Here is a 16,199-nt window from a genome sequence, read left to right on the forward strand (position 1 = left end):
GGGTCCAAAGAGGGGTGGGTTTGAGCACTTTTTCCCATTGTCGTACATGGGGAAATGAATGGCAGTCAAATAGCGAAGGAGAGTCGTAGCACACACTCACGTTCAATCCACCCATTTTTAACGTATGCATGCTCGTGTATTGTTCTGCAAAACATGTGTACGAAAAATGACGAATCATAAGTGGTGAATGACAATAAGTGTTCGCTTGTGCTTTTTACAGCAGGCCAATTAAATAAAGGAAATCTGGGGAATAAAACGTAACATTTAACAATCAAAGCAGAACAAGCAGAATACATTTCAGATTGGTATCAGGAGGATTTGTTTTCTTAATACTTCCCACACTGTGTGACTCAAATTCCATGAAAGAGAACTGGTTTGCATTCCTTCTCACAGTTCTCTGCTTCCTTATCGGACTGTATCTACTTTCATTTTGTCAACTGACAAGGCAGTTTGTTCATGTGCAAGTTTCCCGCTTGGATGATATTCTTATCATCTTGTCAGGCCAGCTAACAAATAAAAAACCCATGGTCATGGGAGAAAGAATTTGAGGACCATTCAGAATATCTAAATGGGCTGAAAGCAAGCTTGTGACGAGAAAGTTGTCCGTTTGAAAGCACAAGTCCCTGCACTAATCTTAAAGAAGGGAATGAACCCCATGAAAAAAAAAATATTGCAGGATAAAACCGATCCTAGAATAGCTTCAATAACCAGAAATACATGTTTGTATATTGTTAGAAAAATTCACTCGAGACTGGTGTAAAAATCATTAATCACATGGACATTTATTTAAGAAGGAACAGAGTTGATTCACATACAGAATGTACATCAAGACCGCTCGAAGATCTGTCTCCGAGTCTTTGATATTTATACTAAGTAAACAACATGCAGTGGGCTGGCACAGGGTAACACACACATTTTGCGTTTCACTACGTATCTGGACACTTTAACAATTCGTTCCAGTACAAAGGTCACTTTCTCGTAAATCATGGTCGCAAATCAGCCCTGCGTAAGTATTGACGCTTTCTACAAGTTTATTATCATTCTTATTCAGGACAAACAGCTGAAGTGTTCTTTCGGCAATCAACTGCTTCTTAATAGACGAAACATTTGCTGAAGACGCCTGGTGTCCCAGACAGTTCACACAAGGACACAGGCCTTAAACACTACAGAGGACATGAGCTCCTGTTAAATGTATAACATTCACTAATTATTAAATGCATAATAATTAGTGATTTAGATTTTTCCCAACAGTATTTTACTGTTTATTGTGCCTTCTTAAATACGTTTCATGTTTTAAAAACTGTTCTTGTAAATGATTGGCCCTTGTGTGGTCACATTGTGTTATTTATGCTTTCCTCTTTGAAATACTACATTTTACTTACTTACTTACATTACTACAGAATGGCTCAAAACATCTTTGAGCACAACACAAATGACCAAAGTCAGAGATCAAAAGGTTGGCGCTTCAGCTTGTGGAGGTTGGTCGATGGGCGGGAGTTTTAAAACTGGGTTTGACAACATTAACTCAGCTTGTGGAGCGTGTTAGCTCTGTGACTCTCATGGGGATTGTACTCCTCTGCTGTTTGTTTTGTCACCTTCTGTTTCCTTTCAGTCGACTGCAGAGTAGGAGCCTTGTTAGCGTTACTCACTCTGAGGTGCCATGGCACACACACACATACACACACACACACACACACACACACAACTCTACACTCAGAAATGAGCACACGCAGGTTTGCCATATTAGAACACAAGCACTCAATTCCCTGCTTGTGCACCCACATTGACGAGGTCGCATTTCTGCCGCATAGCATTAGCATAACCATTTTTTTTTTACCACAAAAAAGAAAACATAACAAACATGACGATCATAGAAATTTCCAGGGACTGTTTTCGGGCAAAATGTGAAAAACAGACTATTTACTAAAAATTAATCTGAGGTTTAGCACAATCATCCAATATCATCATTTCGTCCGGACGTAGGATTGCATCATTCTAAACCACACCCTCCCCTCAATGAATATTAGAAGTTGTAATTTATAGTTGCATGATCTCACTTAAATAAAATCAGTTGTATTTTCCCCCCGGTAACCTAGATATGACAGACTGGTGACATGTGCTAGCCTGTATCTTGAGGTGAGAAGATACAGCCAGATCTCACGTTGCCGCACTTCACACTTTATATCACCGGCACTGCATTCTCACGGTGTAACAAGAGCGGGATGCTGAACAGGAAATGGTATGCCAGGTCAGGTGATTGTGCAGTAATGTCGGCCTAATGTGTGTGTGTGTGTGTGTGTGTGTGTGTGTGTGTGTTTATTTGAACGACATTTCATGACATGGTGTGGTGAAGCCTGACCGGAGTGGCTTCTGAAGTAGTAGGAGTCAGACACGAGAGACTTTGTTCCGATATCAAAAAGGTGTTTTATTTATAAAAGTGCCCTGCTACACGTGTAACCAAACATATATACAAACAAAAGTTTAACTTAGCTTAACTGAATACAACTCAACTCATCATAAAGTAACATAATCACGTGCACACAGCTACACACTGATCTTCCTTTCCCCCTGTTCAGTCAAAGTCATCTCCTTTATATAGAGCCTCCTATCAGCAGGATTCAGTTCCTACCATGAGTGCAGGTGACACCAATTACTGACTCCACTAGTTAACAGACAAAAGCTATACCTTACAGCATCCCTTTAGGTAGCCAACAATTTTATATGGTTTACACATGGCCTCTGCATATTTTGAGGCAACCGTGATTGGATGGAAACACGTGGCTTCACAATGCCACACTCTCACTTGGGATTTCAGGGTTGCTTCTGTGAAAGCATGCAGTGTTTCTGCAGTTTTCTGTTTTTCTGAAATAATGCATCCTATTTAAATTATAATTAAATGTTTCTACTTCATATAAAACTATAGCTCAAGGACACAAGGACCTTGGAACAGGTGAAAGCAGATGGACACATCAGGTAAAACAATGCATTTTAATCTAACTATGCCTGTGTGTGTGTGTGTGTGTGTGTGTGAAGATAGATGCTTTATTACAAATGTTTTCTTCTACAATGTTTTAGAGTTGTTAAAAATACAAAATACAGATAAAACTGACGCTGCTTTTACTTGCAAAACAAACAAGTTTTGTTAATGTCTTCTTGCAGTAAATACGGAAAAAAAATTCTGAAACGGTAACAAATCAAACACATTTTTGACCCAATATGTATCAAATTGATAATTACCACAAGATGGATGCGGATCAGAAGCGTCTTTTTACTTCCAAAGGCAGTGACGTCTATTGTAAAGCAACAACATAATGAAAGATGCTTTAGTTTGTCTGAGGACAGCGATGTTTAAAGTGGAGCATGGTATTGGCTCTGAGTCATTTTCCTGGGAAAATACAGGAAAATGAGTGGGACAAACCTCACTGAAACAGACGATCCTGCTTCGGCCTTTAAAGAGGAGAAAGGTGAGTTAAAGTCAACCTTGATTTGACTTGGTGCCAATCACAAAAACATGCAGTCTTTTTGTTGGTCCAAAGGGGAAAAATACTTTTTATAGGCACTTGTAAATCCATGATAAGATGATGAATTTACCTGCTGCCTCCACTAAAATATGCTCTATACCCTATGACAGATAAGACAACACAACCTACTTATTGTTGAATGCATATAAACAAGTAGTAGTAGTAGCATTAAAACTATATACACTCTATGACAGCAGAGTTGCTAAGATCCTCAACCTGAAGACAACATTAGCACAGAGGCCTGCTGTTAGTGACTGTTGGTGCTACACAAGACTAAAAAGTCTTGTTTAGTCAAACTTACTTTGTCACAATGTTTGCATCATCTGCCATTCAAGTCAGTTTTAATAATAATGTGTATTTTAGGAAGATAGAAACAGCTTCCTTTCTGAAGAAGACTAATCATTCTGCATCATGCATCATATAATCTTCATATATGCGTCAGTGTGAAGCCATGTGAAGCCAGTCAAATTGTCAGTGTGGACTTATGTAAATATTTGTGCGTGTTTTTTAGGGGAAAGTGGTGTTGCTGTTACTGTCTGTTCTTGTATTTCTGTTAATAAGCAGTGCCATCATGTGTCTGTTTATGTCTGTACTGTAGTATATCACGTAGATCTTTGCAGCAACGGAAAGTTCTTCTTAGTCCCACCCTAACCACCCACACACACACACACACACACACACACAAACACACACAAACACACACACACACACACACACACACACACACACTCAGTTGGGTCCGCCCACCAAATATTTGGCTTCCTGTGCATGAGGAAAATTCCCACACAGATGCTGAAGATACAACAGTCTTGTTTCCTGCTGCAGCTTACATCAGGTAAAACAATGCATTTTAATCTATCTATGCCTGTTTGTGTGTGTGTGTGTGTGTGAAGATAGATGCTTTATTACAAATGTTTTCTTCTACAATGTTTTAGAGTTGTTAAGAATAAAAAATACAGATAAAACTGACGCTGCTTTTACTTGCAAAACAAAACAAGTTTTGTTAATGTCTTCTTGCAGTAAATACGAAAAAATATATTCTGAAACTGTAACAAATCAAACGCATTTTTGACCCAATATGTATCAAATTGATAATTACCACAAGATGGATGCGGATCAGAAGCGTCTTTTTACTTCCAAAGGCAGTGACGTCTATTGTAAAGCAACGACATAATGAAAGATGCTTTAGTTTGTCTGAGGACAGCGATGTTTAAAGCGGAGCATGGTATTGGTCCAAAGACAACTTGTTGATATTTAAATACTTTCCAAAGGGCAGATTCACTGAGCTAACAATAAAGAAAGCCAATGCTCTGCACTCAGGCGGGGGAAAATACAGGAAAATGAGTGGGACAAACCTCACTCAAACAGACGATCCTGAAGAGGAGAAAGGTGAGTTCAAGTTTATAGTTTATGGCGGCAATCTTGATTTGACTTGGTGCCAATCACAAAAACACGCACATGCTTTAGAGGCCATTCATCACGTGTTTGTTTTCTTTTTAGAAGAAGCCGACTGGGTGGACAAAAACCGGGCTAAGCTCATCCAGGATGTCATTTTAGTGATGCCAATAGCGGATGAGATGCTTCAGCAGAAGATAATGCATAAAGAGATGTACGACAACATCAGGGTAGCCCGGACCAGCCAGGACCAGATGAGGGAGCTCTACACGACCATCAGATGTGTAAAAGCCAAATCTGCTTTCTATAGAATCCTCCAGAAAATTCAGCCAAAGATATACGAAGGTAAGTGAGGTCGTTCTGGTCTAAACATGATGATGATGTAATCTTTGTAATGATTAGTTTAGTAATACACCTACTTGTGCAAACATGTCAGCAACTATTCAGCCATAAAACATTGATCCAGGCATATTCCGTCTATTTGTGAGCATAGCTTGTAGATAAAAGTTGCAATTTTAATACGAATTAATAAGATGTTCAAATGCTGAAAACATTGCTTCATCAAACATCACTGCACTCTTTCATTACAGCAGAAGATGTCGTCAAAGAAGTCATCAACAAGCACAAAGAATATATGAGGGAAAAGTTCAGATATGAGTTTGAAGGCACTGAAGAAGATCATGAGAATATACAATCACTGGACAAGATTTACACAGAACTTCACATTGTACAAGGAGAGAGTGAACGTGTCAATTTAGAACACGAGATCTGGGACATTGAAGATAAGGCGAGGTGTCAAACAGCCGAGGACATTAAAATCAACTGCAATGACATCTTTAAAAGTACACCAGCAGATAGCGAGTCATCCGGGCATGACAGAAGGAAAGTGAAAGCTATCAGGACCGTGATGACAAAGGGAATTGCCGGCATTGGAAAAACTGTCTCCGTGAAGAAGTTCATCCTCGACTGGTCAGATGGGACAGCCAATCAGGACTTGGACTTCATCTTTGTGCTACCGTTCAGGGAGCTAAACCTGGTCAGTGATCAGCATAGCCTTGAGTCACTTGTGAGAGAATTCCATCCAAACCTTAATGACGTAGCAGTTGCCAGAATATTTGAAAATCACAAAGTTCTGTTCATTTTTGATGGTCTTGATGAAAGCCAGCTTGAACTGCTTTTTGGAAAAACCGAGTTATTAACGGATGCCACGAAGAAATCGTCAGTGGACACTCTGGTGACCAACCTCATCAGGGAGCACCTTCTTCCCTCCGCTCTTGTCTGGATAACCTCCAGACCAGGACACATTCAGCGCATCCCTCGCAAACATGTATACAAGTGGACTGAAGTCAGAGGATTCAACGATCCACAAAAACAACAGTACTTCAGGAACAGAGTTGAGGACAAGGCAGTTGCTGAAAGAATAATTGACAGCATCACGATGTCCAGGAGCTTATACATCATGTGTCACATACCTATCTTCTGCTGGATTGCGGCAAAAGTTCTCGAGTATTTGCTGCTAAAAATGGACAGAACTAAAGATGGAGACATAACGATACCCACATCTCTTACTGAGATGTACACACACTTCCTTTGCATTCAAATGAAGGTAACTACCACAAAGTACGACAACCAGTGCGAGTTAGACTTAGAGGACATCGTCAAGTCAAATGAAGACTTCATTTTTAGATTAGGCAGATTGGCGTTTGAACACCTGATTGAAGGAAAAATCATATTTACTGGCAATGATCTGAAAAAATATGGCATCGACATACACAAAGCTGGACTTCACAGTGGGTTGTGCACAGAGATACTCAAAGAAGAGAGCGTGTTCAACAGAAAGAAGAAACTCTACTGCTTTGTGCATCTGACAGTTCACGAGTACTTTGCTGCTCTCTATGTGTACCGCAGCTTTGCAAGTAAAAAGATAGATTCCCCAGTCCTCAAAGAATTCCTGCTCAAAGGGTCAGAGGAAGGGCTCAAGTCTATCTTGGATGCAGATCCAATTGATTTACCTTTGCCTGAGCTGATGGAAATTGCAATAGCTAATTCAGCACCGAGAAAGACAGGAGAACTGGACATGTTCCTCAGGTTCCTTATTGGCATGTCCCTACAATCAACACAAGAACTGCTCCAAGGCTTGATTCAGCAGGAAGAGAACCACTCTGCAGCTGTTGAGGAAATTAGGACAAGTCTTTTAGAAATAGATTTTGGGGACTGCTCACCTGAGAGATGTCTGAACATTGTTCACTGCCTGATCGAGCTGAAAGACAATTCCCTGCATGAAACCGTGCACAAGTATCTAAAATCAGACCACAATCCAGAAACACAGCTCTCCCCTGTTCAGTGCTCAGCTCTGGCCGACTCAATTCTGATGTCAAATACGCCTCTAGATGAATTCAACCTGGAGAAATACAGACCATCTGCTAAAGGTGCTTTTAGGCTTGTCCCAGCCGTGAGGAACAGCAGAAAAGCAAGGTGGGTTGGTTGCTTCTATTGTGGTATATCTGTATTGCATACAATCATTTTGTCACTTGACAATTTGAGCTGACATTTTTTAGCTGGTAGGTTTTTTTAATAAAGCACACACAAGTACACAGAATGCATCCCTGCACAAATGAATAGCATGCATCTAAAACTTGATCTGGTCTTGATTCTTTTTTTCATTTCCACAGAATCTCTGGCGTGTGGCTTGGTGTTTGGGGTTGTGCAACAATCTCCTCAGCTCTAAGAATGCATAACTCTGTGCTCACTGAACTGCACCTGATAAATAATTTCTTTGATGACAAAGGTGCAGAGATCCTGATTGATGGACTGCTAAACTCTCAGTGTAAACTAGAAGCTCTGAGGTTAGTAAAACTATTATTCTTATATTTAATATTTTCTCTTGTGATACTATTTGTCTTTTCTTTTCTGTTCTTTTTAGTACCTTCTAGATATGTATTTGTAGAAGCAGTGAAGTACATAAAACAATAGATCATTTTGTCATAGTTCAATAATTCTTTTTTTTTTAAATTCACATTTTGTTTGTAGCTTCTCAGGTAATGTAGGTTCACAACCAGTCTGCGAAAATATGGCATCAGCTATCAAGATCAAGTTCATCTCAAAACTAAGGGAACTGGAGCTGAGTGGAAACGCACTGCGAGGTTCCTTATGCTCGTTGCTTTCTGTTGGGCTAGACAGCTCTAAACTGGAGAAGCTCAGGTCAGTCTCAGATATGTTTTTCCCAAAAACATTGAAGTATGAATACAAGGTACATGTAAAGTCTATGTCCTTTGGCAGAAACAATGTATTTGTTCAATAAAGACATTATCCACACCGTAGGAACAGCTGTCCTGCTAAAATAGTCATGTTGTCTTTGTATGAATACTTCTTGATAGATCATTGTTGTTAAATCTATATTACTGTAAACAATATTTACCATATTGACACTGAATCAAATATCTGTGCAATGTAAAATTGTTTGTTACACCTCACTGCATACTTTTATGCAGCTGCTGTCAGTGTGCTCTGGATCACAAGTCAGTTTGGTCCGGCTGGAAAGTACATGTTTCTAAATTGAATGCCATTTTTAATCATCTCTGTACCAAAAGACTCAACAGAAATCCTGGTATTAGAAGAATCTGTGAGGAGTTGACGACGGCTTTCACATCCAACACATGTCACCTGCGAGAGCTGGAACTGAGTTACACCAATTTTGAAGACTCAGAAATGGAGATCCTCTCTACTGGGCTGATGAGCACGAACTGTTCTCTGGAAGTGTTGAGGTGAAACACTGCATTACGTTGCACATCAAGTCTCAATGACAGCTGCATTATCATGCAAATCACAAAATCCAAACACAATAGATGTTAGGAAGTATGTTAATGGAAAGTATTATGTCTGACAAGGTGAATGTTGAGTAGAACAAACTAAATTGTATAAAGATAATTGATAAAACAACGTGCTACACTAAGTAAAGGTTTTCATCTGTAAACATTTTTAAATAGACTATGAAGCAATTAAATGATATTCCTTCATTTGTCTTTCAGTCTCAGTCACAACAGGCTCACTGAGGAAGGCTGTAAGCAGCTGGCCTCAGTACTCAGCTCCAAATCGTCCCACCTGACAGAGCTGGACCTGAGCTACAATGACCTGCAGGACTCAGGAGTCATGGCGCTCTGTACTGCACTGAAGATCCCAAACCGTTTGAAAACGCGAAGGTCAGTGCAATGAATAGCTCTGTTTCACTGGTGGACTCAGTAAATATAGCCCCTTGGTGCCCCTATGTCTGAATGAAGCGCCGCAAAAGTGCCCTTCAAGAAGAGACATCATGATGAAGTGCCCTCGAGGGTGCCTTTCCAGGGCAGAAAACATGACAAAGTACCTTCTTTGATAACCCTTTGATCGCTAAAACATGATAAAGTTCCCTAGAGTGTGCCTTTCCAGTGGAGAAAGCATTATGCAGTACCCTCTTTTATGCCCCTGCGGTTGGTAAAACATGATAAAGTGCCCTCGAGGGTGCCCTCCCCTAGAAAAATGATGATCAAGTTTCCTCTCGGGTGCCTTTTAGAAAACATGATCAAGCGCCCTCTTGGATTCTCCTGCGGTAGATTAAACATAATGCAGCGCCCTCATGGGTGCCCTTCCAGTGGAGAAAACGAGATGCAGTGCACTAATGGGTGTCCTTAAATGGAGATGATACAGTGCCATAAAGGCTTTTTATAACCCCATCCCCTCTGACAGCCTGAGTCCACTGCTCTTATTCACTTTGACTCTGCTAATTGATATGTCTGGATTTAGCCTTTTGTAACATGTCAACACAACAGTGTCGCTCTTTAATACAATAGAGTTCTATAGACGTTCATGGATATAGTGCTCAGCTTTCTGAAACTCTTTGAAAGAGTGGTGTTGAGTCAGGGCGTTTTGGAGGTTGTGCTGCTGTTGAATTGTATTGTACTGAGAACAAACATTTTGTCCACCCTGTACATCTCGAGGATGGAGTAAGTACATGTAGCGTGTGAGAGAACGAGTGTCTCAAATTTATCTCTAAAAATAATATTTGCCATGTTAGGGGTACAACTTCTTTTCTGCTCCTTCTTTTGCTTTGCCTCCTGCTCTTAAAGTGTCTCACTGTGTGATGTGTGGTGCTACACGTCAAGTCTATAGGGAGAGCCATATCAATGACATCTAATGGGATGTGTGGCATGTTAACAAGTGAAAATTGCTGCTGATAAGGGCATGTAACACAAGCCTAAAATGTAATTTGCCTGATTTCTGTAGGCTGTCATCCTGTAAAGTGACAGAAGATGGATGTGCCGCGCTAGCCTCGGCTCTGAGGTCTGACCACTGCAGCCTCAGGGAGCTGGACCTGAGCTTTAATCACCTGGCACATCAAGGAGTCGAGCTGCTGACTGAAATACAGAGGGATTCACGCTACAGTCTGGAGAAGCTCAAGTATGCTCAAACAGGCTGTCCACTCACTTCTATCACTTCTATCATTACTCCAAGATCTTTTTAAGATTAATTTTATTTGAGGTCGATTTGAAGTGCATGTGTGACAATATTGTTGATGTTGTCACCTGCTGTCCCTCTGTTTCCCATCAGTGTGGATCAAAACGAAGAGTTCTGGTTTGACCTGCAGCTCCTGAGACAGTGTAAGAATGTGATTATTGTAATGAAATGCTAAAGCTGTGATGTTGTAACATGAATGTATCGTTAAATGTGGATATGAGGATATCATGTTAAGTGGGGGGCACGTATCTACACAGGACTGTGGTTCTGTTATCACTGTACTATATTGTTGTGTATTTATTAAGTGATAGCATACAAAAAAGTGTCAGGTGGCAAACTCCAGGTCTCTACCGGCCCTCAGGGCGCGACTCTTCTGGTTTTAAAAATAAGTCAGATTGTATAGAAGTCTATGAGAAAATGACTCTACTTCTCACTTGATTTATCACATCAGCAGACATTGTGAACAACATCGCTAGTTTGAAGTCTTCTTCAATACAGCATGATGTTCATTTAGTAAATGATGGTCATATTTAGAGTGACATAGGTCATAAAGCAGGGGATGCTTTAGGGCGGGGCTACTGTGATTGACAGGTTGCTACCACAGCGTTTTCCTTTCTGCGATTTGTCAGTGTTTTCGTCTTTCAACTTTAACTCTATCACAGTGTGTTCTCAGTTCATGAAAGTTATTTAACTCTTTTGGTTGCCTAAATATTCAGTGTTTAGTTTTACTTAACTCCACCCTCTTGTGTCACTTCTGGTTGCAAAAAAACAAGATGGCGACGGCCAAAATGCCGAACTTAAGGCTTCAAAACCACAGTCCACAAACCAATGGGTGACGTCACGGTGACTACGACCACTTATTATAAACAGTCTATGGTTGTGAAATAGATAAATCATGGACAGGCTGAGAAAAAGAATGCCACTCTGCTTTGAGTGCTATTTGAGATACAACACATCTCTAATTGGATAGTACTAAAGCAATAGGAGATCAAGAACCACACTCACACAGCAGTAGTACTCCACTAATGAATTGATTCTCCTGTCTTCATTACAGATGCATGTGATCTGACACTGGACCTCAACACAGCAGGCCTGAATGCAGTATTGTCAGAGGAGAACAAAAAGGCAACATGTGTTCACGAGAAGCAGCCGTATCCTGAGAATCCAGAGAGATTTGAACACTGTCAAGTTCTGTGTGAAGAGGGTCTGACCGGTCGCCATTACTGGGAGGTTGAGTGTGATTCAGCTGATGTTGGAGTTGCATATAAAAGTATGGACAGGGTGAACAACTATTCAACTGAAATTTCTTTGGGGCAAAATGAAAAGTCCTGGTGCTGGTTTTCTAACGGGAGCTTTTGTCATAACAATTCCAATTTTGAGTTTGTGTACTGTGCTACAAAAAGAAGCACCATAGGAGTGTATCTGGACTGGCCGGCGGGTGTTTTGTCCTTTTTTGAGGTCTTTCCTGATAAACTGACCCACCTGTACACTGTCTGTACGACTTTCACTGAACCACTCCATCCTGGTTTCTATTTTGCAGACGGATCAGTTTACCTCTGTAAAATAAAGCAACCCAAAACATCTTTGTGAAAACATTGTACGTATAACCACAAAGAGCGGCTCCCTGCTGGATACATGCAAAAACAGTGATACAAGACCTGTAGAATAATTCAATGATAAAATGAATCTGTACCGTGGTCCAAAAAAAAGCCTGAGTAACATACAGTTTTAAACATATGGGTCTGAAGGATTAATACACAAACCCATTAGAGCAGTGGTGTCAAACTCATTTCCACTCTGGGCCACAGCAGCATCACGGTCGCCCTCAAAGGGCCGGTTGTAACTGTAAGACTGTGTAAATGTAACTACTCCTAACATATTGTTAAATAACTGTCTGCATTTGATTATTGTTTATTCAAGTGTAAAAATATTGTACATGCAGTTATATAAATGTAAAAATATATTTAAGCACATTTCTGTTATTATTACTTAAATCCTTTTAATTTAGGGTGAAGAAACCCACATTACTCTATCGAAGATCAAACTATTAAAGAAAACAACAAAGACCAAAAAAAGCAAAACAAAAAAAGATGAAAAGTTAGACTTGATAATAAAAATATGGCACTTTTGGTGCATTCATCTGTAACCATGACACAGACCAGATGTTTCCAGTTGCTGTTCAATGAAGGTCGCCACCTCAGCCACATCGGCTTTATTCTTTCTACGCCAGAGCTGCTTCTTGCTTAAAATCCTTTCAAGGGTGCGTTTGCTTTGTACAGTCCCACGTGAAGCAGCAAGAAGTAATTCATGTGTTGTAGAGCCACGTTTAAAGTAGTCTTCAATGTACTCACAATACTTTTCTATGTCAAATGTAGGGTAACCTGCCAAAGAGCTGCTTCTATGACTGTTGTGTTAAAGTATCTTATAATTATGACTTTCTTTCTCATGACACATGTGCATCAGAGGATCTGAAACGGTCTTAAAAGCATGAAATGTAAACTGTGACTTTGTAAATACCAAATAAAGATCTAAGTCTTGCTACCTGTTTGAAGTTTGAATATTTTTGTAACTAAAAGTATGATGAAGTAATTTGGGTCCAAAGAGGGGTGGGTTTGAGCACTTTTTCAGAATTCAGAATATCTAAATGGGCTGAAAGCAAGCTTGTGACGAGAAAGTTGTCCGTTTGAAAGCACAAGTCCCTGCACTAATCTTAAAGAAGGGAATGAACCCCATGTAAAATAAAATATTGCAGGATAAAACCGATCCTAGAATAGCTTCAATAACCAGAAATACATGTTTGTATATTGTTAGAAAAATTCACTCGAGACTGGTGTAAAAATCATTAATCACATGGACATTTATTTAAGAAGCAACAGAGTTGATTCACATACAGAATGTACATCAAGACCGCTCGAAGATCTGTCTCCGAGTCTCTACGCGTCAACGTATCTGGACACTTTAACAATTCGTTCCAGTACAAAGGTCACTTTCTCGTAAATCATGGTCGCAAATCAGCCCTGCGTAAGTATTGACGCTTTCTACAAGTTTATTATCATTCTTATTCAGGACAAACAGCTGAAGTGTTCTTTCGGCAATCAACTGCTTCTTAATAGACTAAACATTTGCTGAAGACGCCTGGTGTCCCAGACAGTTCACACAAGGACACAGGCCTTAAACACTACAGAGGACATGAGCTCCTGTTAAATGTACAACATTCACTAATTATTAAATGCATAATAATTAGTGATTTAGATTTTTGTACTCCTCTGCTGTTTGTTTTGTCACCTGTTTCATTTCAGTCGACTGCAGAGTAGGAGCCTTGTTAGCGTTACTCACTCTGAGGTGCCATGGCACACACACACACACACACACACACACACAACTCTGAGCAGCAAATGAGCATAATCCCCGAAATGTTGAACTATACCTTGAAATTAAAGTCTATTGCACTTACTTACCTTCATGAGATTTCTGTCTCAATCTTTCCAGTGGAGCCAAGGAACCATTATGGAGAACTTTGTCCCTAACTTTAGTTCACAAGAAATATCCTCGAGTTACTTGCATTGAGTTGAGTATGAGTTTAGTTTGTAACTGTGGAATGGAAAGTGGAAATGGAACTACAACTGGATTACGTAGAAAACATTTTTTTTTACCACAAAAAACAAAACATAACAAACACGACAATCATAGAAATTTCCAGGGACTGTTTTTCGGGCAAAATGTGAAAAACAGACAATCATCCAATATCATCATTTCGTCTGGACGTAGGATTGCATCATTCTAAACCACACCCTCCCCTCAATGAATATTAGAAGTTGTAATTAGTTGCATGATCTCACTTAAATAAAATCGGTTGTATTTCCCCCTGGTAACCTAGATATGACAGACTGGTGACATGTGCTAGCCTGTATCTTGAGGTGAGAAGATACAGCCAGATCTCACATTGCCGCACTTCACACTTTATATCACCGGCACTGCATTCTCACGGTGTAACAAGAGCGGGATGCTGAACAGGAAATGGTATGCCAGGTCAGGTGATTGTGCAGGCATGTCGGCCTAATGTATGTGTGTGTGTGTGTGTGTGTGTGTTTGTTTGAACGACATTTCATGACATGGCCTCTGCATATTTTCAGGCAACCGTGATTGGATGGAAACACGTGGCTTCACAATGCCACACTCTCACTTGGAATCTGAGGGTTGCTTCTGTGAAAGCATGCAGTGTTTCTGCAGTTTTCAGTTTTTCTGAAATAATGCATCCTATTTAAATTATAATTAAATGTTTCTACTTCATATAAAACTATATCTCAAGGACACAAGGACCTCGGAACAGGTGAAAGCAGATGGACACACAAACACACACACACACACGCACACACACGCACGCACACACACGCACACACACACGCACGCACACACACAATGTAGAAAGACAGAAGCAATAAATGGAGCTCAGCACTCTTTTAGAAGAGACAGGACCAAATCCTTCACGCATGAGTCACCTTCTGTTTGAAATTATTTATGCATATTATTTATTCATATTCTCATCGTGATTTGCCCACATGTTGTGAAGGTCAGGGCACATCAAGTTTTAGAAGCTTAAAAAAAAAAGTGAGAGGAATCACCAAAATGATTAAGATTGCCTGGGAACCCAGTATGCACCCAGAGGTTGTGATCGTCCAATCAGAGTCAACTAACAGGGAACAGCAGGATCAAGATTCAGGCCCACCCTATTTGGATTTCTTCACATGCCGAAGAGGCGTGGAATGGAGTGTACGGAGTGTAGTGAACTGTGTGTTTGTCCTCTCAAATGTAATCTGCAAACAATAGCATGCCAGGCTCACTATCGTATGTAAGCTTAATTAGCCAGCTACCTGAATCTCATAAAAATATGCCAGCGACAGTTTCCAGCTAGAAATGAGAGTTCTGATTTATAACGTGATGCACAGTAGACATTATGGTAGGTCTGTTTTTTATTGAAATATTGTGACTTTATTCTCGTTAAATTACGACTTAATCTCCAACTTTTCCCAAAAAAATATCACATCCTTATTTTGGATTTCTCAGAGAACAAAACACAGATATGTGAGATATGTTTTGAATGTGCGGAAAGTTTGAAAACATAAATAGAAATCTTGCTGCAAAATACATGAGATGTTAAAGCCCATTGTGTTTGTAAATTAATTTAAAATACACGTGCCATAGTGGAGGCTGGCACGTGCACATTTGACGAGGTTATTTCACCAAACAAAAGACACAAAAGAGGAGGGAAGTGTGATTCATGTCTACATGCGTGTTGATGACGTTGAATGAGAAAAGTAGATTTACTGGAGAATAAATATTTGGAAGCACTACAGAATCCCTGAGAGACCCAGAAATTGGTGCATACAAATTCACAAGAATGCAGAGTTAAGTCTATACCAGTCTGATTGTATTTGCATACCCACGCCACGAAGGGTTAAGGATACGGAAGTGTCCTAGCCAATCAGAAGGCAGCTACGCAGCACCGTCGGCAGGTACGGAGTTTGAGCGTACGCTGGTGAGACGCGCTGCTGAGGGTCTGAGGTTTTAATTAACGATAAAAGAGTACAAGTAACACCGACACCGGTTCCTGTCCAGCAAACGAGCGGAACGTCACAGTTGGTGAGTCGTGAGTAAAAGCTAAAAGGCCTGCAGCTCAGAAAATATGCAGAAGTGCAATTACCAAAAGGCTTTTTTTCCTGTGGCTGGTTAAGTTACTTAATAAGTATTTTATACTGAAGCAATAGTAGGACTATTTAATATAGGGAATCTGAT

The 16,199-nt window shown here is 40.1% G+C and overlaps 1 protein-coding gene across 9 annotated transcripts; it reads left to right on the plus strand.

The window, feature by feature from the left end:
* Positions 1-4,318: 4,318 nt before the first annotated feature.
* On the plus strand, positions 4,319-12,947 carry LOC142945133 (NACHT, LRR and PYD domains-containing protein 3-like). Of its 9 annotated transcripts, none has more exons than XM_076086522.1 (11): positions 4,319-4,356; positions 4,798-4,910; positions 5,022-5,261; positions 5,507-7,391; positions 7,589-7,762; positions 7,947-8,117; positions 8,507-8,680; positions 8,945-9,115; positions 10,176-10,349; positions 10,500-10,549; positions 11,461-12,947. In XM_076086522.1, exons 2-11 carry the CDS (start codon positions 4,862-4,864, stop codon positions 11,994-11,996), a joined length of 3,624 nt encoding a protein of 1,207 aa, XP_075942637.1. In that variant the 5' UTR covers positions 4,319-4,356; positions 4,798-4,861; the 3' UTR covers positions 11,997-12,947. The 9 variants fall into 9 exon arrangements, with proteins under 9 accessions (XP_075942637.1, XP_075942638.1, XP_075942636.1 ...); XM_076086523.1 differs by having other exon boundaries at positions 4,842-4,910; XM_076086521.1 differs by having other exon boundaries at positions 4,321-4,356; positions 4,793-4,910.
* Positions 12,948-16,199: the final 3,252 nt, after the last annotated feature.

This window comes from Anarhichas minor, unplaced genomic scaffold, assembly GCF_050575085.1.
Source record: "Anarhichas minor isolate MPS153535 unplaced genomic scaffold, ASM5057508v1 ptg000007l, whole genome shotgun sequence".
NCBI lineage: Eukaryota > Metazoa > Chordata > Actinopteri > Perciformes > Anarhichadidae > Anarhichas > Anarhichas minor.

Coding starts and splice junctions, on each gene's coding strand:
- LOC142945133 (XM_076086522.1), top strand. CDS start 4,862: ATGAGTGGGACAAACCTCACTCAAACAGACGATCCTGAAGAGGAGAAA. Junction 4,911..5,021: donor CGATCCTGAAGAGGAGAAAG/GTGAGTTCAAGT, acceptor TTTTCTTTTTAG/AAGAAGCCGACTGGGTGGAC. Junction 10,550..11,460: donor CCTGCAGCTCCTGAGACAGT/GTAAGAATGTGA, acceptor TCTTCATTACAG/ATGCATGTGATCTGACACTG.